This window comes from Lynx canadensis, chromosome B3 (assembly GCF_007474595.2).
Source record: "Lynx canadensis isolate LIC74 chromosome B3, mLynCan4.pri.v2, whole genome shotgun sequence".
Classification (NCBI taxonomy): domain Eukaryota; kingdom Metazoa; phylum Chordata; class Mammalia; order Carnivora; family Felidae; genus Lynx; species Lynx canadensis.
The window spans coordinates 67,064,337-67,089,773 of NC_044308.2; the positions used below are offsets into that span (position 1 = coordinate 67,064,337).

At 37.1% G+C, this 25,437-nt stretch overlaps 1 protein-coding gene and 1 long non-coding RNA gene across 3 annotated transcripts in view; one reads left to right on the plus strand and one right to left on the minus strand.

Annotated features, from left to right (window-relative positions):
• Positions 1-725: 725 nt before the first annotated feature.
• On the minus strand, positions 726-8,365 carry LOC115516141. The gene is made up of 3 exons (XR_003969477.1): positions 8,252-8,365; positions 1,377-1,471; positions 726-800 (listed from the first exon to the last, which is right to left on the minus strand). It is a non-coding gene; the product is annotated as an uncharacterized LOC115516141 (long non-coding RNA).
• DPH6 (diphthamine biosynthesis 6) overlaps positions 7,773-25,437 on the plus strand; it is a 178,636-nt gene continuing 160,971 nt past the window's right edge. For both annotated transcript variants that reach the window (XM_030318556.1, XM_030318558.1), the window contains exons 1-2: positions 7,773-7,830; positions 12,907-13,001. In XM_030318556.1, the coding sequence (XP_030174416.1) occupies positions 7,808-7,830; positions 12,907-13,001 (118 nt within the window). In that variant the 5' untranslated portion in view covers positions 7,773-7,807. The remainder of the gene's footprint in view (positions 7,831-12,906; positions 13,002-25,437) is intronic.

Sequence of the window (25,437 nt, forward strand, 5' to 3'; positions counted from 1 at the left end):
AGGACTGGAATTGCTGGGTCATAAGGTAAATTATGCTTAGCTTTATACGGTACTGACAAACTGTTTTACAAGGAGGCTGTACCATTTTTGTATTCTTACTAACAGTGTATTAAAGTTTTGGTTTATCCATATCCTTGCCAACACTTAGTAATGTTAGTCTTTATAACTTCAGGTATTCTAGTGGGTATGTAGTGGTATCTCATTGTGGTTTTAATTTATCAAGGAATGTTTTGATGAAAGAATATTTCTAATTTGTGTTTTCCTAGTGGCAAAAGAATCAGCTGACTCATATACATTCTGGTTTATTAATGAGTCCTCCATGAAACTACGTAGCTTCCATCAGTTCCCTACCATCTGGTCTACATTGGATAAATAGTAAAGTTGATTTCTAAAATCTATGGAGCTGAAGATCTATGGATCTACTCTTCATACTTTTCTGTAACTTCATCAGAGAATTGGCTCCCTGTGAGACCAACCCTGAAGCAGTCAGGTATCCCATCTCTCTTCCTTCCCTCCTTCCATTCTACCAATCATCTCTTCTCATTGACTTTATTTACAAAGATTTGCATTAATTTTAGAAAACCAAAACAATACAGAAAGGTATATATATGGAATCAAAAATTCAATTCAATTTTACCACCCAAAGACTGCCACCACCAACACATTGATGATTTTTTTCCAGATCTCTCTTTACGTAAAATAACAATAGACTATGTAATTATGATGGTCCATTTAATTTAATTCTTACAACAACTAGGTGTGGTAGATCATATTTTAATCCCATTTTACAGATAACAAAACTGAAAGAAAGAAAGAAAGAAAGAAAGAAAGAAAGAAAGAAAGAAAGAAAGAAAGAAAGAAAGAAAAAAAGAAAGAAAGAAAGAAAGTTTCAGTTAAGTGACTCAAAGTAACAAGCTTAATAAGTAGCAGTTCTGACATTCAAATTGAGGGAGTCTGACTCCAGAGTACAAGTATTTAACCGTGATTCTGCACTGTCTCCCATATATATGCCCATGTGTACTTTTTGTATGTTAATGCAATTATACTACATTTCATGCTTATATTTGCATACTAACAAATATATGCATACATCACTCTTTATAATGACGCATGATCTTCTACAGTATGGGTATACTGTGGTATATTTATCATGGTACATTTATTTAACCAGCCTCCTAATTATTGATATTCAATTTGTTTTCCATTTTTTAATACTATAAACAGCATCATGAGGAATATTCTGGTATATACACTTCTGTATTACTGTACAATTATCTTCTTAAGATAAATTCCTAGAGATGGGAATGCTTAGAGCACATGCACATTAAAGACTTAATGTGTAGTCCCCAATTGCCCTCTAGAACAATTGTACTTACTTCTCCAGCAACCAAGCATGAGATTGTTCCTTTCCCCGTATTCTTGCCGACATTGGTATCTTCACCAGCTGTTCTTCTTTGAAATCTTTGCTAACCTGACAGTTAAGAAATGAGATTATATGGTTATTTCATTTCATTTATTTATTAATGGGGCTAAATATTTAGCCTTTGAAAATACACAAGTAATACACATATATTCATCTAAGTCAAACAACATAGATGTATATGAATCAAAGAGTAGAAGTCCTATCTCCCATTTTTTCTCATCAAAAGTATCATTGTTAACAGCTTAGGATGTAACTTTGTAAAGCCTTTAATATCTACTTACATATGTATGCATATATATATGCCTAATTTTCCTTCAGTACAAATGGAACATCTGCAACCTGCTTTTTATGCTGAAAATATGTCTTAAAGAATTCTTCATTTTTCTTTAACGGTTACATAATATTTCACTGTGCAGAGGGACCATAATTTATCCCATTCTGTTGATGAAATTTAAGATATATATATATATATATATATATAGTTCCTACTCTATATATACACATTTACTTCCTACTCTAATTCCAGGACTGTTCTAGAAGTGAATAATACAAAGTTCCTGCCCTGATGAGATTTCCATTTTGCAAATAATGCTGCATTGGCACATACTTGTATATTTTTGCACATATGAGTACAAGATACTTCTGTAGGAAAGGACATAAAAATTTTAAATTTTATAAATAAACATAATGGATTATCAACAAATGCTGGTTGAATAAAGGAATAAAGATTACTCTCTAAAGCTACTCTCTAAATTATAAAATTAATAATAAGCAGATATGCCTTATTTGGTGTGAAAACAATTAAAATTTTAAAAATTAGTTTTCTGGGCATCTGGGTGGCTCAGTTGGTTAAGCATCAGACATCAGCCCAGGTCATCATCTCATAGTGCGTGAGTTTGAGCCCCGCGTCCAGCCCTGTGCTGACAGCTCAGAGTCTGGAGCCTGCTTCCGATTCTGTGTCTCTTTCTCTCTGCCCCTCCCCAACTCATGCTCTATCTCTCTGTGTCTCAAAAATGAATAAATGTTAAAAAAAATTTTTAATTACTTATCAACATTAAAACAAAAGGAGTTAACTAAAATGAAGATTTCTGTCATTTCTTGGAAAATCAGAAGGTCTGGTCCTTCTGATTGGGTCCACATTTGCACAGGGCAGCTGAAGCCAAGTGAGGAATGAGTAGTGGTTTGCCAAAGTCCTCACTATCCTGTTGTCTTATACCAGGCCACTTTATTCATTTTTGTTACCTGCCTGGCTCCTATAGCTTTTGAATTTCATGTTACCCATTATGAAGCAAAGAAAAAACATATGTAAAGGCAACAGAATGACTCTCAGGCCTGGAATGTTTAACAATGACTTCATACAACATGTTAATTCATATAATACAACAATTTGTGTCTTTAAGAAAAAGCATTGGTCAGCTTGGGAGCACAGAAAAAGGAAATTCAGGAGGTGAATGATGGCATTGTCCTTCCAAACATATCTTGGAAACAGGATATTTTAGCCAGAAAACCAGCTGACCATTTCAGTGGCAGATAGAGTATTGAGGTTAAAAGCATAGACTTTAAAGTTAGACTGACTGGGTTGGAATCCTGGTTCTGACATTTACTAGATATAGGACTTTGGGCAGTGCAATGGACTGAATGCTGAAGACCTAAAATCCAATGTGAGGGTGTTTAGAGGCAGGGGACTTTAGGTGGTAATTAGATCATGACATTGGACCCTCATGAATGGGAATAGTACTTATAAGAAGAGACTCTCTCCACTCTGTAAGGATACAGCAGTCTGCTAACCAGGAAGAGCGCTCTCACTAGAACGTGACCATGGTGGCATCCTGAGCTTAGACTTCCCAGCCTCCAGAATTGTAAGAAATAAATGCCCGTTGTTTAAGTCACTGGGCTATGATATTTTTTTTAAAGCAGCCCAAACTCACTAAGATAGGCAGATTATTTAGCTTCTTTCTACTCAGCTTCCTCATCTGCAAGTGGGAATGACACTGTATCCTACTTCATAGATTTGCCACGATATTTAATTGAGTCACCATACATAAAATACTTAGAGGAGTGCCCGGCCCATATAAGCTGCCATTACTAATATAGATGGATCAGATACTCATATAATGATGCCCTTAAATTTATGCTTCAAATAAGTACTTAATTCTTTTTTTCCTAAGTTCTTACCAAGAAACCTTCCGATGGCTTCCTGATAAGGCACAATGAAATCCTTAAGGCCTCTGAGAATAACTACCTGCAGAGTTTTTGATTTGATTATCTGAGTCTTTATCAATCAGTACATCACTGAGATGTGCTGCCAGGAAAGCAGAATTCAGTGACAGCTTGCAACTTTTTATTACCAGCAACAGTGTTTGGCTATGGAGAGTTTCTTTTAAGTACGCTGGCAAGGGATTGAAATTATTTTGAGTTTGATTTCCTATTCACCTATTTTGTTGGTTCTACAAATGAATCCATAGTCACTCATATGTAAGAGCTTGAGACTGCAGGAAGTGAGCTCACAATGCCTTTAAAATGCGAATCTTGGACAAGTCATTTCAGTATAATAAAAAGTAATTACTTTATACTGATATAAAATTTATTAACTTGTTGACATTGACTAGGCTGCAGTAACCTTTACACTATCCATATAGAACGCCATGCACATAGAGGTCTTGCTAGGCCAACTTTTCTTGACGTTTCAACAAATTATTATAGGCAAATGGATATTACTAATTAAAAATAAGTTTTCCCTATTAACTTATGAGTCTTCTTAAAAACACTTTGTCAGCATTCAATGAGTACACTACTAGGTTTAAGATTAATATATTGTTTTTGATTTAAATTAAAGCATTTCTTTAAAATACTGTTTATTATTTAGATTTTTCACAAATTCAGATGGACTCTCCTTCAAATATAATTCTAAGTGTGAACGAACCCTTCATTCTACATTTCTTACTCCAAAGGGACACGGTGTGAAACAAGTAGTGTAAACATTGCTGCCCCTCATTATGTGACTCTGTGAAAGCCATTTTGCCTCAGTGTGGCAGTCATGGAGGTGACCCACTCACATATCCTTTCAAAAACACTTGCTGCAGGAAGCATGGATGACAGACACCTTTCAACTGCCACACTTTTGGATCCACTATGGAATTCATCGAAGGCCATGCCTTTCCAGGCTGCTCCCAGACTTGGATTGAACACAGAGAGGATACTAACCTGGCCTTTCTTATCTGCAATGACTCTACTAGCAGTGCTCACTCTATAAGCAAAGAATTCCATCCAGCAGAGTATTCATAAAAAATAAAAAAAAAAAACCCACTTCACAGAGAATGAGGTACAGAAGTGGGTCCATATCCATGAAATCTAATTGTTGTATCACATACTGGACTATTTTCATGAAGCTGGTCTTATAGAGTACTGGAAAGGCCTACTGAAGTAACAGCTAAATCAGCAGCTGAAAGACAATACTCTACAGTGAAGGTGCACCATTCCTCAGGATACAGTATAGGCACTAAGTCAGAGATCTCTGTATGGCAGTGTGTTTCCAATAGGAAAGCTATCTGGATCTGGGAACCAAAGGGTGAAAGGAAGAACAGCTTCATTTACAATCACTCCCAATGACCCACTGGGGAACATTGTGTTTCACCTCCCACAACTCTGGGCTGGGCAGAGTTAGCAGTCCTAGTCTTTAAGGTTTTCTCTCTTGCCAGGGGATACAACACTGATATATTGAACTAGAAGATATTTAGTAGTAGGGCATTTTTAACCCTTTGCAGAGGCAGGCAACCAAGGATACTTGACTCTGATTAGCAAGAAGAGATGGGACTGCTTTCACACAGTAGAGACGAGGAAGAATACAGGTAGAGCACAGGTGGTCAACTTGGGTGCCTCTTGACATTCCCTTGCCCAATGATAACTGTGAATGGACACATGCAACAACCCCAGAGTAAGAAGGATATGATGACCAAAGTCTACAACCCCTTAGGAATGAATGTTTAGGTCCTATCACATCTATTCCTCACTCCCCTGTCTCTTCTTTTCTGCCGAGTACAGGGAAGGCACCTTCTGTCAGGGAGTTTTATCCCTTATTTTCAGGAATAAAGAGGGTCAGAGTGCCCTTCCCATGTCTGCTATTTCTCAATGCCTTTAATTTAAAATAATCAATACATTGAAGCAACATATTTTGGTGTGACATGCTCTAAACTCCTCCTGTTTTGTTGCCTGTTTGTAAGGTCCAACTGTTCTTCCTGCTCTGTTTTGCCCATCTTTGAAATTCAGTCCTCATTGTAGCATTTACTCTGTGGGTTCAATTCATGGGGCCCTTGCTATAGGCATCACATAACTTGTTACTTTCAAAATATGCCATCTTGTATTGCGAATATCTGGTTAATGTATTTGTCTTATCTCCCCAACTAGACAACAAACGCTTTAAATAGTTGACTCATTTGTTAAATACCCACCATCTCATAATTTTAAAAATGCATCATTTTAATAATTTATTTTATTATTTTTATTTTGGAGAGCACACAGATGAGCAGGGGAGAGGGGCAGAGGGATATATACACACACATACATATATATGTGTGTGTGCATATATATATATATATATATGCACACACACACAGCATACACACACACACACACACATACACACACACACACACACACACACACACACACACACACACAGAATTCCAAGCAGCCTCCATGCTCAGTGGAGCCAAATGGGGGGCTTGATCCCAGGACCCTGGGATCATGACCTGAGCTGAAATCAAGAGTCGGCTGCTCAACTGACTGAGCCACCCAGGGGTCCAATAAAAATGCATCATTTTAGATGGTGAAACTGGTATGCAGACTGTCACTGCTGTAGTCACTCATCATACCAAGAGTACTGGAGTTAATGAGAACATTATACTGTAATTAAATTGAATGATTATTTTATGCTGGGCATGATTCTAAATTCCTTACATATATTAATTTAATGCATGACATTAGTATCATCCTTCATGGTTTTCTTTCATAACTCATATCTAACCCATCCAATTCAATGAACTCTACTTTCAAAATAGACCTGGAATTCTCTTACTTCTGCCCAAATTCACTAGCACCATCCTGGTTCCTGGCTCCACCGTGTCTCTCTTCAATTACTGCAATAGCCTCACCATAGGTAGGTGTATTCTTAAAACAGCACAGTGTAATCTTTTAAAAGTTTTAAGTCAGACTTCTGTCCCAAACCCTACAGTGGCCACTGACTTCACTCAAAATAAGACAAAGTTCTTTATGGCTTACAAGACCCTATATATGATCTTCCTCCTCCCTCCATCACTGGAACCTTATCTCGCTGTACTCTCTGCCTCACAGTACTCTCAGAGCTGCTCTGCTCCCACCACATGGGCCAGCCTTGTTCCTCTACAGACACCTAATATACCTGGGGCCTTGGTTCTAGCTTTTCCTTCTACCTGGAGCACATCTCCAGTCATACACAGCTATCGCTTTTGAGTTGGCTCAAATCTCACCTTCCCAGAAGTCCTATCTTGCCTTTTAATTCTGCAACTTGCCCTTCTGCCTCCTTCCTGATTCCTCTCAATCACTAATTTTTTTTTCATACCACTTACCACTTTTTAAGATATTACAGAATTTTTTTAACCTGAATGTTGTCTGCTCTCCTCACCCCTATATAAACTTCAGGAAGGTAATGATCCTTGTTTTATTCATGAATGTATCCCAAAGAGCTTAAAACAGTGTCTGGTACATGAAAGGCATTCAATACTTAGTGAATGATTCTGCAAGGCCAAGGCTCTTTCGCGAGGAGCCTTAGCCGGCTTCTACGGTGCTGTATTTACGCAAAGGGCCGAACCCCAGGGAGCTTCGAGCTTCACAGCGGTAGTTTCAGGTTTAAATTTGTAATACAAAGGAGATATTAGGTTAAAAAAACACTAAAGGGTGCAGTTAGTTTCTTGCAGGTGGCTGAGGAAGTGAGGGCACACTTCCTCTCCCTTTGCATGTTCCAAGTGTTTCCATTTGCAGCCTAAGTGATTTTGAACGTTCTCTTGCCGAAACAAATCCACTGCCACCTCATTTGGGCTTGGCGACGCGGACCCTGCCCTTTCCCTGGCAGCTTCAGTGCCCTCACTTAGGTGGTCAGGCCGCGCCTAAACATCATTTTTTCCTGGGCCAGGAGGGCCCTGTCACAGGGACAAGGCGCCGACGTGCCGCCTCCCCCGTGGCCAGGTGTCCCACAAGGCAGCCGCAGAGGTCGCAACACCCCGCCGCTGACAGGCGGCGAGGCGAACACCCGCGCCAGGCCCCGCGGCGCGTCACGGCCGGCGGCGGCGTGGGCGGCGACTTCCCAGCTCCCCCCCCGCGCCCGTCGCACGCACGCGTACTGCGCCCAGCATGAGGGTCGCCGCTCTGATCAGGTAACGCGGCGCGGGAGCCGCCTTCCTCCTCCCCTGCCGGCCTCTCATCCTTTCCTGCTGGTAAACGGCAGCTACCGCCGCCGCCTTCGGCGGCGCGGAAGAGTGTCTGTGCAGGAACCGCGTGTCCGGGGGCCCAGCGGCTCCTCCCGGCCACAGGAAGAGGCGGAGTTTTCGGGCTATTGCCCGGCCCCTCCCGCGGCCCTGGACCGAGGCTCCTCAGTCTGTCAGCCCCTGCCTCTGATTTTCTGGCCCTCATACGTGAATTCACATTGGGTTCACCAGGGGAACTTGAAAACCCACCCTTGTCTGGGTCTCACTGGCAGAGCGCTGGTTTCATTACTCTGACAAGGTTCCGGGTCGGATTCTTAAAAAGTGTAATGGGCAGTGAAGTTTGAGAGCCAACGGCTTCACTTCCACTTACTCAGTCCTCTTCTGCAGTTCCTTGTCTTTCTGCGCCGACTTCGGTCCGCCTTCCTCCGGGGGCTGTTACTAGCTCCGCCCCCTCCCGCTTAAGGCCACTTCTCCCTCGCCTGCAGTCCCACCTGCGACTGGTTTGCTTTTGACCAAGGTGTATTTTACCTTGGGGCTCAAGTACAGAGAAAGGGTCTCTTCCCTCGGGATGAAGTTGGAATTGTATCAGTTTTATCCTAAATCCAGTTGCTTTTGATATAGACACCTGCTTTTAGGTTGACGTATGGTAACATACTCTATTACAAAAGAAGTTTGAAATTTATAGTAGCGCAACATATTTAGGTGTCTAGAAAAGTGAGTCCTGTGATAACCAAAGACAGACTAGTCTATACTTTTTATTATTTATTTTTCTTTCTTTTTTATTTTTTAAAATTTACATCCTAATTAGCATATAGTGCAACAATGATTTCAGGAGTAGATTCCTTAGTGCCCCTTACCCATTTAGCCCATCCCCCCCCACAACCCCTCCAGTAACCCTCAGTTCTCCATATTTATGAGTCTCTTCTGTTTTGTCCCCCTCCCTGTTTTATATAAGGGAAGGGAAAGACAGACTAGTTTAAATGTTTCTATGTGCAATATGTAAACTGAAGCAAAGATAAACATAGTAACATTAAAAAGGGAATTTAGACTACAGTACATGTATATTTGATGAGATTAGGACCTGTATAGAGTGTCTGAGATACATCACAACCAACTTTTCTTTTGTAAGCCCATTGAAGATTTGATAAACGTTTTTGTTCAATGCCCTAGTTAATTAATACTGCTTAACAATAGTGACCTATTAAGAATGCTTAATGTTACATTCTAATCCTTTCTGCAGTGACTGGAATATTCCAATGCCATTTTTATGACTCTATAACGTCAAAATAATTATTGATAGTCAGTAAAGTTTTTGTTTTTTTTTTAAATTTTTTTGATGTTTATTTTTTATTTTTGAGAGAGAGCACAAATGGGGGAGGGGCAGAGAAAGCAGGACACAGAATCCACGAAGCAGGCTCCAGGGTCTGAGTTGTCAGCAGAGAGCCCCATTCAGGGCTTGAACCCACAAACCATGAGATCAATGACCTGAGCCAAAGTCGGCCGCCCAACCGACTGAGCCACCCAGGCGCCCCAGTAAATTTTTTCTGTTAAGTGAATGATTAATCTCTGACCACTGTGATCTTCATGATCAGATAGATAAGAATAAAAAGTAGTCCAGGAAATGAGTAATTTACATCATATGCAATTTGCCAAAAGTTTAACCATTGAAGTAAGACACACCAACTGAAGATTCAGATCCTGGCGACATTGATAAAAGATTACTATAATCCATTACAGTAAATATTCAGTAATGTGTATATATTACTTTTATGGTAAAAAAGCAAATTACTAAAAAACGTCAATGTTGGAAAATTCTTGCTAAATGTAAGATCTGTATAAATGTTAGGAGACGTGCTATAAGTATGAATATATAACAATTTATATGTAAGAATATGAATGCATACATAAATATACATTTATATGAATATACATTTGAATATATATGAATTTAAACTTAAATACGGTGAATCTATTTGTAACGTATCGTGTGTGTGTGTGTGTGTGTACTAAAATGAGAGATGGGATATATTCGTGTGCTTTAAGGGATAAGTGAAACCAAGATTCTCACATATCTTTAGAGCATAAAGAACATTATTCTTCTTATACACAAAAGATTGACTTCTTCAATTTTTCAGTTGAATGACACCTTGAGGATTAGCTAAACCATTCTCTGGTTTTATAATGAAGCATGTAAACCCAAGCACATTGAGTAATTTCACTTAGTATACCAGAGGTGGGAATTAAAATTCTAATCTATAGGACTTTTCACCTAACATATGCTTAGGTACTTTGTAATGTTCTAAGAGGCAAGTAAGTTGCTCAGCATTTTCAAAACCTTTTGTTCTTACAGTATTTTTTGGACACTAACATTCCATAGAACACAGTTTAGGAAATGCTATTTTATTTTATTTATTTATTTTTTCAACGTTTTTATTTATTTTTGGGACAGAGAGAGACAGAGCATGAACGGGGGAGGGGCAGAGAGAGAGGGAGACACAGAATCGGAAACAGGCTCCAGGCTCTGAGCCATCAGCCCAGAGCCCGACGCGGGGCTCGAACTCACGGACCGTGAGATCGTGACCTGGCTGAAGTCGGACGCTTAACCGACTGCGCCACCCAGGCGCCCCAGGAAATGCTATTTTAAAGCCATATTTGAAATTTTAACGTATTTACAAATGAATTATAAAGCTAAGTTCTGATTATAGGTGTAAACTCTTTATTATTTTTTTTAAGTTTATTTATTTTGAGACAGAGAGTGGGAGCAGGGGAAGGGCAGAGAGACAGAGAGGGAGAATCTCAAGCAGGCTCTACATTGTCATCGTACAGCCCGATGTGGGGCTCTAACCCACAAAACTGTGAGATCATGGCCTGAGGTGAAATTAAGAGTCAGAGCTCAACCCCCTGAACCACCCATATGCCCAGGTGTATACTCTTTAATCTTTAATAATCTAAAGAATTAGAATTGTGGTTTTATGCACATAAATCTTTAATATTCTAAATATTCTAAAGAATTGGTGAAATCTTTTTGTCCTGAGAAAATAGAGCAGTGAAGTTCAATAGGGGAAGTTGTGGAAGATTTAGGGGAATATCAGAGTCTGAGGAAAGGGAGCATGATGTATAACTTCACCATGCCCCTTGTGGTCTCGCCTTGAGAAGTTCTGGAATTACCGTTGTTATTGATTAGAAGAATGCGGTAGAGGCAGATAAATGTTGGCAACTAAAATAAAAGGCAAAAGGTCCAGTTTCTAGGACAAGCAGTCTCTTTTTAAAAGTTTCTTGGTCTGTGAACAGGTCTCAAGTGCCTGGAGGGGCACCTGCAGATCTTAAGCAAAGATTGGAAAGAATGGAACAGTAGGGAAAAAAGGGAGGTAATGATAAAGGAAGAAACATGTACAATGAAAGGCAGTAGAGTTTTATTTTTTTAATTTTATTTGTTTAATTTAAATCCAAATTAGTTAGCATATAGTGCAACAATGATTTCAGGAGTAGATTCCTTAATGCCCCTTACCCATTTAGCCCATCCCCCCTCTGACAACCCCTCCAGCAACCCTGTTTGTTTTCTGTATTTATATTATTGTAAATAGTATAATTATTTATCCCTGTTTTTATATTATTTTTGCTTCCCTTCCCTCATGTTCGTCTGTTTTGTCTCTTAAAGTCCTTATATGAGTGAAGTCATATGATTTTTGTCTTTCTCTGCCTAATTTCACTTAGCATAATACCCTCCAGTTCCATCCACGTAGTTGCAAATGGCAAGATTTCATTCTTTTTGATTGCCAAGTATATGCCATTGTATATAAATACCACCTCTTCTTTATCCACTCATCCGTTGATGGACATTTGGGCTCTTTCCATACTTTGGCTATTGTCGATAGTGCTGCTATAAACATTGGGGTGCATGTGTCCCTTTGAAACAGGATACCTGTATCCCTTGGATAAATACCAAAGTAGCTGCACCAGCTTGCATTCCCACCAGCAATGAGATATTCTTTCTCTGCATCCTCACCAACATCTGTTGTTGCCTGAGTTGTTAATGTTAGCCATTCTGACAGATGTAAGGTCGTATCTCATTGTGGTTTTGATTTGTATTTCCCTGATGATGAGTGATGTTGAGCATTTTTTCATGTGTCATTTGGCCATCTGGATATCTTCTGTGGAGAAGTGTCTATTCATATCTTTCGGAGAGGCAGTAGAGTTTTAAACCAAAATAAAGGTTGCCATTCAACCTTGTTATAGATGAACTTGGCATAGAGGTTGCCATTGGCATAAAGGTTGCCATTCAGCCTTGTTATAAATAAACCACTTGTCTTGACTAAGTGATTTGCCCTTGCCTTAGGTAGATTTGGTATGAGAATTTAGAAGTTCCTTTCAATCTGTTTATTAGATCTAAGGCTCAAGCCTTGTCCTGCCATCATCCATATAGTGATAGCTAAAGTACTGATGGTATTGATGTTTAACTTCATCAGTGTAATTCAACATTTTGTTTTCTAGCTCTATAGAATGTGAACCCACCATGGCCATCAAACTGTCCTTAGATTGGGTCTCAGATCTTTAATTTGAGCCTTTAATTGGTGATGGTGGTCAGTTTTTAGATTTCTTATAGTAAAACAGAATAGACTGTTTTCTACTTTTCCATAGAAAATTTCATCTAAGGAATATATGCAATAGCTGTTTAGCTAGAATTTACAATTAAATCATATTTTTAATTTTCAAAGCACTTTGTATATAAAGGAGAGCCACTGTTATAAACCAAAGAGACCAAAGAGTTATCATATTTTGTTTAGAATGGTCTTTGTTATCCTGGCACATAATTTCACAAGCTCTTGTCAGTAGCAACCTTAGGCATTCAGATGCATTTGTTTAGTTTGCTTCTGCTATGGAAATTACATGTGGTCTTTTGTGTTTTAATTCTAAAGCAGTTCCTGAAGTATTCTGAAAAGTCGAATAAGTATATTTTGATATCTAATGATTCTATCTTCAATAATGGTCATTAACCTGATATTTATCTCTTTATTTCTTTTTCAGTGGTGGGAAGGACAGCTGTTATAATATGATGCAGTGCATTGCTGCTGGGCATCAGATCGTTGCTTTAGCAAATCTAAGACCAGCTGAAAACCAAGGTAAGTGTATGATACCCTTACTGGGAAGTTCTCTAAATGACTGAAACTCCCAACTTCATAATTGCTTTCTATTGTATGCAGTATGCAAAGACAAAAATGGAACTAATATATATTTAGCACCTAATTAGATGCTAGGTTCTATGCTAAGTGTCTTTAATTGCATATCCTTTATTTCTCTTAAGAACTCCTAGACAGTTTTATTAGACAGAGATACTGAAACTCATAGTTTTATAAATTTCTCCAAGGTACGTAACTAGAATAAACTTGCAGACCTGAGGCTTGAACCCTTGAACCTCCTTACTTCAGAGTGTACTGCTCTTCCACCACAGCACATTCCAAGTATTGTAAGCAATGTACAGGTGAATAAGACACACCTTCTAGGAGAGTGGAGAGTAAGACATATAATGATAAATGATCCATCTTACATGTACGCTAAACATGTAAGACTTGAGAGAAGCATAAAGCAGTACATTTCCACTTTTTATTTGCCTGTGATAACAAGGGCATCCACAAATAAGCCACAGACCTCATGTAAGCTGTTTTGTTTTTTTTTCAGTTTTCTTCTCAATGAAATTTCCCTAATTAGAAATTTTCCCCCCTGTGACCTTGTCTGTGTCCCAGTTTCCCCTTTTGATAAGGACACAAGTCATATTTGGATTAAGAGACCACCCTAATGATCTTATTTTAACTAATTACATCTGCAGTGACCCTACTTGCAAATAAAACCACATTTTGAGCTATGGATATTAGGATTTCAGGGAAAGAATTTGAGAGGGACACAATTCAACCTTCGATAATTTCTTTTATTTTTACTGAGATATAACTGCCATATAATATTGTATTAGCTGTAGGTGTACAATGTAATGATTTGGTATATGTATGTATTAAGACATGATTACCACAATAAGATTAGTTACCATCTATCACCATGCATAGTTGTACTTTTTGTTGTGATTAGAACTTAAAAAAAAAAGGAAAATATTCACCAATTTGCCTTTTATACTCTTCTATTATACCCATATAATTATAGATATTAACTGCTAAGGTATAATAGGGAACGATTTACACTTGTCTGACTTTATTTAATACTACTTCTCCACATGGCTCTTCTAGTAAGAGCTTTTTATCATCCCCTTTACTCAGCTTTTTTGAAGACCATGCTTTGGCTCTATTGTTATTTTAGGATGAATTAAATGAGTAGTATATGTAAAAACACTAATTAGAGTTCCTGGCATGAAGTAAGCATCCAGTAAATTTAGTTGAAACTGAATCTAGTGCTAAATATGTCCCTTTTTTTCCCTCCCTACCTCCCTCCCTCCTTTCCTTCTTTCCTTCCTTCTCTCCTTCCTTCCCTCACTCCCTCCCTCCCTCCCTCCCTCCCTCCTCAAGGCTACCAGTCTGTTGAATTTTTGTTTTTATATCATTTTACAGTTATTTGCTATTTATTTTGTCTTTGATTTTTATCCCCAAATAGACTGATTATTCTTGAGAGGAGAGATTATGTCTTCTATGTTTCTTTAGTTGCGCCTTAGTACTTGGGACCTCTCTATGCCTCTATAGTAGGCATTCACTCAATTATTGGTGGACAGATGAATAATGAACTAACTAGAATTAGGCCTGGAATATCAAGCAGTTATATCAGTCAGATATCTGAATTTTCTTTATTTCACACTTAAGACCCAAGTAATGCTGGAAGTGAAGTGGGAAGGTAGAGATTTGAAATATTTTATAGGAAGAAATAGAAAATAGGTCTTGTAAAGGATCAAGGGTAAACACACAGTCTAGGATTTTGCACTAGGGTTTCAATGATGAATAATATAACAGCATTTAAGGATGTTTGGAAATGACCTCCTTTTTCTGACTTTAAATAATACAGAGAAAACTCTTTGACTAAGCTTGAATGGAAACTGTATTATAACTTCTATATTATAAAAGAAGAAGCAGACTTTTGTTGCAGCCTTATGTTCTGTTACTAAAGGAAAAAAAAACTTCCCTTATTCCTTCTGGCTAAGCAGGCAAGTGGGTTTTTTAAGCTTTCTATCTGAGAGGTCTTGGTATTTAAAAAACAGAAATTTATATAATATATATAATGATATAATTTTTCTACCTGGAGTTTCTATCTTGTTTTAAACTTCTCTACGTGAATTAGTATAGTTACTTTTTACTGAATCGTTGATGTATAATCTTCCATGTGTTCATGGTTCACTGGCAGGGTGGATAAAATGATAAAGTGTATCTCTAAATTATACTTCAGAATGGTATGGAGACATTTACTTAGAATATTGCTAGAAAAATTCAACAGTAAATGGAATTAAAATATTATGAAGTAAAAGCTGGGAAAAAAAATCAGCTGAAACTGTAGGGGAAGAGAGTAGATGGCTGTGGGTTGGTGAATGGAGAGGATTTAGCTAATCTTGATTTAAAGTCAGCAGGAAATTGGTGATTATTGAATGATTCATTGATTGACTTATTTTTTCCCCAAACATGTTGTAAAAGGAACTGTAATGAGGAAAGACTGGTAGAGATGACTCCAGTATAAAATTGGTTAGAGTGAATTCATGGCACTGGATTTTCACTGCGTAGTCTGGAAAGGAATTTATTTCCATCAATGGGGATAATGTGAACTTGTCATAAAATTCACAAAACCATCTCTTTAAATTTGTAGTAGGAACTTTTGTGGCATGTTAATTGAGGTGCTTCAGGCAACAGTGGAGTCTTTTGGTTTTATTTGATCTCATACCATTGTTGCAATATAGGTTCCATTAATACAAGTTACATTGTGGTTAGGACTAAATGGAGCCTTAAAGGAAAATTGTCTTCTAGGTTTTTTGAAGTCAGTAAAATGTTTTAATTATTGTGCCAACATCAGGAAGTTTCTTGCTGAGAAGCTCAAAGTTCTTTAAATATATTAATTCAATTGTATCAGTGTTCTTTAAAACTAATATATTTAAAGATCCAGGGTAAGTGTGAGATGAGGGTAGGCTGAAAGGTTTTTTGGTGACTTTGGCTATATCTCTACTTCCTACTGTTGACTAGGAGTAGACAGGTATGTAGTAATAATGTGAGTACATGCAAGCCAGTGTGGTGTATGGGTTGGGTTCATATCTGGTGGGCCAAAATGTGATGGCATATGGTGATGGTTTTGATTAATGAAGGGGCCCTTAAAATATCATTTTTTCATCCCTTTTGATAGGATACTCTTCATACTCAGGTTAATTGGACATTCTTGACATATATGCATACATACACACATACATACATATATGTCAAATAGTGTTGTAACCTTTTTTTTTTAAAACTTACTAACACATTGTGAACATATTCCGTGTTATTATTATTCCATCATAATATTTCCTAGATATATTCTTTGAATCACAAATACCTGATAAAATGTAAGTCTTTTAAGGGTACATAAATTTGAGATATAGTTCATAATCTCTCCCCTTATTGGAACACGTTAAAGCACATTAGCCTAGGAAGAATTACAGCAAAGACACCTGTTTAGCATGGTTATCCCATTTTTAATAAATTATTTGACCATGGAATCCTTTCTGCATCCAGTATTTATTATCATCACATGGGATTCCTATTCTGCAGAACATACTTTAGGAAACTGAAAGGCAACCGATGGAATGGGAGTAGATATTTGCAAATGACATATTGGATAAAGGGTTTGTATCCAAAATCTATAAAGAACTTACCAAACTCAACACCCAAAAAACAAATAATCCAGTGAAGAAATGGCAGAAGAAGGGGTGTCTGGGTGGCTCAGTTGGTTAAGTGTCCAACTTCAGCTCAGGTCGTGATCTCACGGTTCATGAGTTCGAGCCCCGCATTAGGCTCTGTGCTGATAGCTCAGAGCCTGGAGTCTGCTTCGGATTCTGTGTCTCCTTCTGTCTGTGCCCCTCCCTGACTCACACTCTCTTTCTCTCAAAAATAAATAAACATTAAAACAATTTAAGAAAGAAAGAAACAAAGAAAGAGAGAAAGAGAGAGAGAGAGAGAGAGAGAAAGAAAGAAAGAAAGAAAGAAAGAAAGAAAGAAAGAAAGAAAGAAAGAAGGAAAGAGGCAGAAGACATGAATAGACACTTCTCCAAAGAAGACATCCAGATGAAAGGATGCTCAGTATCACTCATCATCAGGGGAATACAAGTCAAAACCGCATTGTGGGGCGCCTGGGTGGCTCAGTCCGTTAAGTGACCGACTTCAGCTCAGGTCACGATCTCACGGTCTGTGAGTTCGAGTCCCGAGTCGGGCTCTGGGCTGATGGCTCAGAGCCTGGAGTCTGCTTCCGATTCTGTGCCTCCCTCTCTTTCTGCCCCTACCCCGTTCATGCTCTGTCTCTCTCTGTCTCAAAAATAAATAAATGTTAAAAAGAAATTAAAAAAAAAATTCGTTAAAAAAAAAAAAACGCATTGAGATACCACCTCACACTGGTCAGAGTGGCTAAAATTAACAACTCAGGAAACAACAGTTGTTAGCGAGGATGTGGAGAAAGAGGATCTCTTTTGTACTGTTGGTGGGAATGCAAACTGGTGCAGCTGCTCTGGAAAATAGTGTGTCGATTCCTCAAAAAATTAAAAATAGAATTACCCTATGATTCAGCAAGTGCACTGCTAGGAATTTATATGGAGAGTACAGGAGTGCTGATTCATAGGGGCACATGTATCCCAATGTTTATAGCAGCGCCGTCAACAATAGCCAAATTATGGAAAGAGTCAAAATGTCCATCAACTGATGGATGAATAAAGATGTGGATTATATATACAATGGAATACTACTTGACAATGAAAAAGAATGAAATCTTGCAATTTGCAACAACGAGGATGGAACTGGAGGGTATTATGCTGAGTGAAAAAAGTCAGAGAATGACCGATATCATATGTTTTCACTCATATGTGGAATTTGAGAAACTTAACAGAAGACCATGGGGGAAGGGGAGGGCAGAAAATAGTTTCAGAGAGGGAGGCAAACCATAAGAGACTCTTAAATACAGAGAACAAACCGAGGGTTGATGGGGGGAGGGATAAGGGAGAGGGAAAAATAGGTGATGGGCATTGAGGAGGACACTTGTTAGGATGAGCACTGGGTGTTGTATATTAGCCATGAATCGCAGGAATCTACTCCTGAAGCCAAGAGCACACTGTATACACTGTATGTTAGCTAACTCGACAATAAATTATATTTTAAAAATAAAAATTAAAATTAAAAAATAGAAAAAATAAAAAGAAAATGCTCCTTCTTCATTTGCAACAACATGGATGGGCCTAGAGGGCATTATACTAAGTGAAATAAGTCAGACAGGGAGAGACAAATATTATACGATTTTACTTACATGTGGAATCTAAACCAAACTAATGAACAAACAAAACACTAGACTCTTAAATACAGAAAACAACTAGTGATTGCTAGAAGGAAAGTGGGTAGGGGAATGGGCGAAAGTGGGTTAAGAGATACAGACTTTTGTTTATAAAATGGGCATGTAGAGTAGCATAGGAAATATAGTCAATAATATTGTAATAATGTTGCATGGTGGCAGATGGTGACTATATTTATTGTGGGAAGCACTGAGCAGTCTATAGAATTGTCACATCAATATGTTGTACACTAATATAACATTGAAACTAATATAACATTGTATGTCAATTATACTTCAACAATAAAGTAAAAAATAGAAAATGCTTTTCCTCAAAATTATATTAATGGTTGCAAAGTATTTAATTATATGAATACACTATAATTTTTAATATAAATAATGCTATGATGAATATCTGCAAATAATATTTTGTACCTTCATGATTCTTTTTTCTCAAAAGTAAATATGACATCAAAAAGCCTGATCCAATATATTTGTAAGTTCGTTTGTATCATCAAAATAGTCTGGTGTGACTCATCTATTTTGAATATTTTACCTGTATTGATATTTGTGGAATCTTGTGACAACCAGTGATTTGTGTTACTGACTAGCTTAAGCTATGTTTCTGTACACATTTGTAACTGCTCTAACAATATTGAATTTCTTTTTCTTTTTTAGATAAACAGTTTTATTAAAAGTATATTACAAAGCTCATGGGTCCACCTGAGACATGGTTTATTTATTATTTTTTATTAAGATAAAATTGGTATATAACATATTAGTTTCAGGTATATAACACAGTAATTCAATGTTTGTTTAAACTCCAAAGTGACCACCATGATATATCTCCTTACCATTCATCGCCATACGATTGACCACCCTCACCCATTTCACACATGCTCCTTCAACCCCCTTTCCCTCTGAAAACCACAAATCTGTTCTCTGTATCTGTAAGTATGATTTTGTTTTTGTCTTTTTTTGTTTGTTCATTTGTTTTGTTTTTTAGATTTCACATGTAAGTGAAAGCATTTGATACTTGTCTCTTTCTGACTTATTCCACTTAGTGTGATGCCTTTGTATGTGGCAGTATATATGCCACATCTTCTATATTCATTTATCCATTGATGGACACATATTGTTTCCATATCTTGGCTATTATAAATAATACTGCAGTGAATGTGGGGATGCATATATCTTTTTTGAATTAGCATTTTTGTTTTTTTTGGATGAATCCCCAGAGGTAGAATTGCTGGATCATATGGTAGTTCTAGTTTTAATTTTTTCAGTAACCTCCATACTGTTTCCCATATTGGAAATTTCTTATTAATTTACATTCCCACCAAAAGTGTATGAGAATTCCCTTGTCTCCACATCCTCTACAACACTTGTTGTTTTTTATCTTTTTAATAATTGCCATTCTGACCAGTATGAGATGTCACATTGTGATTTTGATTACATTTCTCTGATAATTAGTAATATTTGACATCTTTCCATGTGCTTGTTGGTGATCTGTGTGTCTTCTTTAGAAAACTGTGTATTTAGATTCTCTGACCATTTTTATTTGGATTGTTTGGGTTTTTTGCTCTCGAGTTCTTTATTTATATTGGCTATTAATCCCTTATTGGATATATGATTTACAAATATTTTCTTCCATTCAGTAGGTTGCTTTTTTATTTTGTTGATAGTTTCCTTTGCTGTGTAGAAGCTTTCTAGATTGATCTAGTCCCATTTGTTTATTTTTGGTTTTGGAGTCTGATCCAAAAGCTCAGTGCCAAGACCAATGTCAAAGAGCTTACCACCTATGTTTTCTTCTAGAATTATTATGGTTTCAGGTCTTTCATCTATTTTGAGTTCTAATTTGTTTTAAGTTTTTAACCTATTTTGAGTTCATTTTTGTGTATGGTATAAAATGGTGATGTAGTTTCAGTCTTTGGCATGTAGCTGTCCCGTTTCTGAACACCATTTATTGAAAGAGACTATTCTTTCCCCAATGTATATTCTTAGCTCCTTTGTAATAAAGTAATTGACGATATATGTGTGGGTTTATTTGTGAGCTCACTATTCTTTTCCACTGATCTATTTGTCTGTTTTTATGCAAATACCATACTGTTTTGATTACCATAGCTTTATAGTACAGTTTGAAATCAAGGAGTGTGAAACCTCCAACTTTGTTCTTCTTTCTCAAAATTGGTTTGTCCATTCAGGGTTGTTTGTGGCTCTATACAAGTTTTAGAATTATTTGGTCTAGTTCTGTGCGAAGTTGCATTGGAACTCTGATAGAGATTGCATTGCATCTATAGATTGCTTTGGGTAATATGGACATTTTAACAATTTTTCCAGTCAATGAGCATGGAATATCTTCCCATTTATTTGTGTCTTCTTCGATTTCTTTCACCAATATCTTATAGTTTTCAGTGTGCAGGCCTTTAGCCTCCTTGATTAGATTTATACCTAGGTATTTTATTCTGTTTGATGCGATTGTAAATGGAATTGTTTTCTTAATTTCTCTTTCTGGTGGTTTGTTATCAGTGTATAAAAATGTGACAGACTTCTGTATACTGATTTTGTATCCTGCAGCCTTTTTGGATTTGTTTATTAGTTCTAATAGTTTTTTGGTGGAGTCTGTAGAGTTACTATATAAAGTATCATGTTATCTGCAAATAGTGACAGTTTTACTTCTTCCTAATGTGGATGCTTTTTTTTTTTTTTCTTGCTTCATTGCTGTGACTAGAGCTTCTAGTACTATGTTGAATAAAAGTGACAAGAGTGAATGTCATTGTCTTATTCTGATCTTAGAGGAAAAGCTTTGAACTTCTCACTATGGAATATGATGTTAGCTGTGGGCTTGTCATATATTGCCTTTATTGTGTTGAGGTACTTCCCTCTATGCTCACTTTGTTGAGAATTTTTATTATAAATGGATGCCAAATTTTTCTAATGCTTTTTCTGCATGTATTGAGGTGATCATATGATTTTTATCCTTCATTTGTTAATATGGTGCATCATGTTAATTGATTTGCAGATGTGAACCATCTTATTACCCTGGAGTAAATCCCACTTGATTTGTTTGTTGGAAGGTTTTTGATTACTGATTCAATCTCCTTACTAGTAATCGGTCTATTTAGATTTTCTATTTCTTAAGGAGTTAGTCTTGGAAGATTGTATGTTTCTAAAAATTTATCCATTTCTTCTACATTGCCAAATTTGTTGTCATATAATTGCTTTTAGTAACTCTTATGATCCTTTGTGTTTCTGTGGTGTCAGTTGTAACATGTCCTCTTTCATTTCTGATTTTATTTCTTTGAAGTCCTCTTAATTTTTTGCTGGATCTAGTCAAAATCTTTGTCAATTTTATCATTTCCAAGAACCAGCTCTTAATTTCATTGATCTTCTCTTTTGTCTTTTGAGTCTCTATTTTATTTCTGCTCTACTCTTTGTTGTTTCCTTATTTCTGCTAATTTTTGGCTTTGTTTATTCTTTCTCTTGTTCTTGAGGTGTTAAAATAGATTGTTTGAGATTTTTCTTGTTTCTTGAGGTAAACCTGCATTGCTTTGAACTACCCTTTAAAACTGCTTTTACTGTATCCCATAGCTGTTGGATTGTTGTATTCCCATTTCCATTTGTCTCAAGGTATTATTTTTTGCTTTGCCTTTGATTTCTTTATTGACCCATTAGTTCAATAGCATGCTGTTTAATCTCCACATACTGCTGAATTTTCCAGTTTTTTTCTTGTATTTGATTTCTAGTTTTCATAACATTGTGGTTGGAGAAAATGATTGCTATTATTTCAGGCTTCTTAAATTTATTATTTTTTTGTGGCCTAATATGTGATCTATCCTGGAGAATGGTCACAAACACTTGAGAAGAATGTGTATTCTGCTTTTGGATGGGATATTCTGTATAAATCTACCAAGTCCATCTGGTCTGATGTGTCATTTAAGGCTGATGTTTCTTTGTTGATTTTTCTGTCTGGGTGATCTATTTATTGATGTAAGTGGTTCTTACATGATGATTAAGGTTCTCTGCTATTGTATTGCTGTTAATTTCTTCTTTTAGGTCTGGTAATATCTGATCTGGCAATATTTATATATTTAGGTGCTGCTATGTTGGGTACATAAATATTTACAAATTTTATGTCATCTTTTTTGATTGACGCTTTTATCATTATATAATGCCCTTGTCTTTTGTTATAGTCTTTGTTTTAAAGTATAACAGTACCACTTTTCTTTTTCCATTTGCATGGAGTATCTTTTCTATTCCTTCACTTTTATTCTGTGTGTGTCCTTAGAGCTAAAGTGAATCTCTTTTAGGCAACATATAGTTGAGTCTTGTGTTTGTTTGTTTAATCCATTTAGCCACTCTTTGTCTTTTGCTTGGAGAATTTGGTCCATTTACACTGAAATTAATTATTGACAGGTATATTACTTATTGCCATTTGTTAAGTTTCCTACCTTTTTTGTAATTTCTTTCTGTTTCTTTCTTCTTTTCTTGCTGTCTTCCCTTGTGGTTTAATGCCTTTTTTTTTGATGTTGGATTTAGATTCCTTTCTCATTATCTTTTGTGTATCTATTATAGGTTTTTGGTTGTTGGTTGCTGTGAGGTTTATATATACATAACATTTCATATATAGCAGTCTGTTTTAAATAGAGAACAACTTTAATTTGAATGAATTTTAAAAGCTACATTCCCTCCCCCACACTGTATGTGTTAAAAGTTTTTTCTTTTTTTGTTTTTAAGAGATAGAGGGGGAGAGAGAGAGTGAGTGAGTGTGAATGGGGGAGGGGCATAGAGAGAGAATCCCAAACAGGCTTTACATTGTCAGTGTGGAGTCAGGGCTCAAACCTACCAACAGAGAGATCATGACCTGAGCCAAAACCAAGTCAGGTTTCAGCTTAAGTTTCAGCTTAATCAACTGAGCCACCCAGGCACCTCATTATGTTTTAATATTATATTATACATTTTTAATTTTGTATATCCCTTAATTATAATTATAGTAAATTTTTCTACTTTTGTCCCTTAACCTATAAACTGATTTTATAAGTGGTTAATTCACTACCTTTACTGTATATTTCCTTTAATCCATTAGATTTTTACTTTCATATGTTTTCTAGTTATTAGATATATGCTTTTTTTTTTTTTTTTTTACAGCCTAGAGAAATCCCTTTGAAATTTCTTGTAAGACCAGTTTAGTGGTGATAAACTCCCTAAGCTTTTCTTTTCTGAAAAATATTTTATTTCTTTTTCAATTCTGAATGATAATTTTGCTGGGTAGATTTTTCTTGGCTGGAAGCTTTTTTCTTTTCAGCACTTTGAGGATATTATGATACTCCTCTGGCCCTCAAAGTTTCTGCTGAAAAATCAGCTGATAGTCTTATGGGGGGGGGGAGGGTTTCCTTGTATGTAACTATTAGTTTTTTTCTTGCTGCTTTTAATATTCTCATTCTTTAGCTTTTGGTATTTTAATTATAATGGGTCTTGCTATGGATCTCTCTGGATTCATCTTATTTGTAATTCTCTTTGCTTTCTGGACCTGTATGTCTGTTTCCTCAGGTTAGGGACATTTTTAGCTATTATTTCGTCAGTAAGTTTTCTACCTCTTTTTCTCTTTCTCTTCTCCTTCCAAGACCCCAATAATGTGAATGCTATTATTCTTGATCTTGTCTCCTAGGTCACTTTAGCTATTTTCACTTAATTTTTGTTTCTTTTTTGATCTGATCTTTCTGGGTGAGTTCCATTGCTTTGTCTGCCAGCTCACTAATCCTTTTTCTGCTTCATTTAGTCTGCTATTGAATCCTGCAGTGACTTTTTCAATTCAGTTATTGTATTTTTCAGCTGTGTGACTTCTGTTTGTTACTTTCTTATATTTTCTGCCTCATTGTTGAAGTTCTCACTGTGCTCATCCATTCTTCTCTTGAATTCAGTGAACATCTTTGTGAATACTACTTTGAACTCTTTATCAGTTAAATTATTTAACTCTATTTCAGTAAGGTGTTTTCTGAGGGTTTGTTTTATTCTTTCATTTGGAACATATTCCTCTGTTTCCTCATTTTGCTTTACTCTCTGTGTTTGTTTCTATATATTAAATGAAACAGCTGTCTCTTCCAGTCTTGATGGGAGTGGCCTTCTGTAGATGAACCTTGTTGTTCAACCTTGCTTTAACTCCTGGTTATCTCTTGAACTTTTGTGATTGCCTAAGTAGACTGATTTATTCTTGTTAGGTCCCCAGTGTCAAAGGTGTTCCAAGACCTATCAGTGTTACAAAGGGAGTGATCTCAGTTAAGAACTAGTTTCAGGTGGATTGAAAGCCAGATCCTCAGGCAGCAGTTTTTAAAGAATGCAAATATATACATTTCGGTGGGACCACAAGTGTAAGCTCTGCTGTTAGACTTGGAGATTTGATGAAAGTGTCCTCTGGGCATGAGTTACAAAAACCTGGGCTTCTTTCTGAGAGGTATCAGTGAGCTGTAACAAGGCCAAGGGAGGGCTCAAAAATGTAACTTCTTGCCTGTGGTTCCTGAGGGCACCTCTGTAATCTTTAGGTATGTGACTAACATGAAGCCTGTCCCTCAGGTTGAAGCTCCAGGACAAGCATATGGGCCTTTTGCAAAGCAGATGGGAGGAGTTTCAGTCTCCTGTCTGTTCAGTGCTGTAGGTGTGGTAGCCTCCATAGAGCTAGTCCTGTGGGGCTTAGAAACAGAAGCCCCTCTGGCTACTAGGTTCAAGTGATCAAGGAGTGTCTGTTTTGTGGACTGTGCTTGGTGGCCAACTTGAGTGAGGCTGCAGGAGAGCACTGAGGGTGATGTCCATGGTTTTAATGATGCAGGGGAAGAGTGCTGGGTGCAGAACATACCCATGGCTTTAGCAAGGTATGGGAGGAGCACTGGGGTGGGACATGCCCACAGATTTAGCAATGCAGGAAAAGAGTGCTAGAGGTGGGGCTCACCTGTGGATTTAGCAAGGAAAGAGTGCTGAGGGTAGGGCATGCCTATAACTTTTGCCACGTGGGGGAAAAGTATTGGAGGTGAGGCACCTGCACTTGTCACCAGCGCTAGCAATGTGGAAAGAAGGAGAGGGAAAATG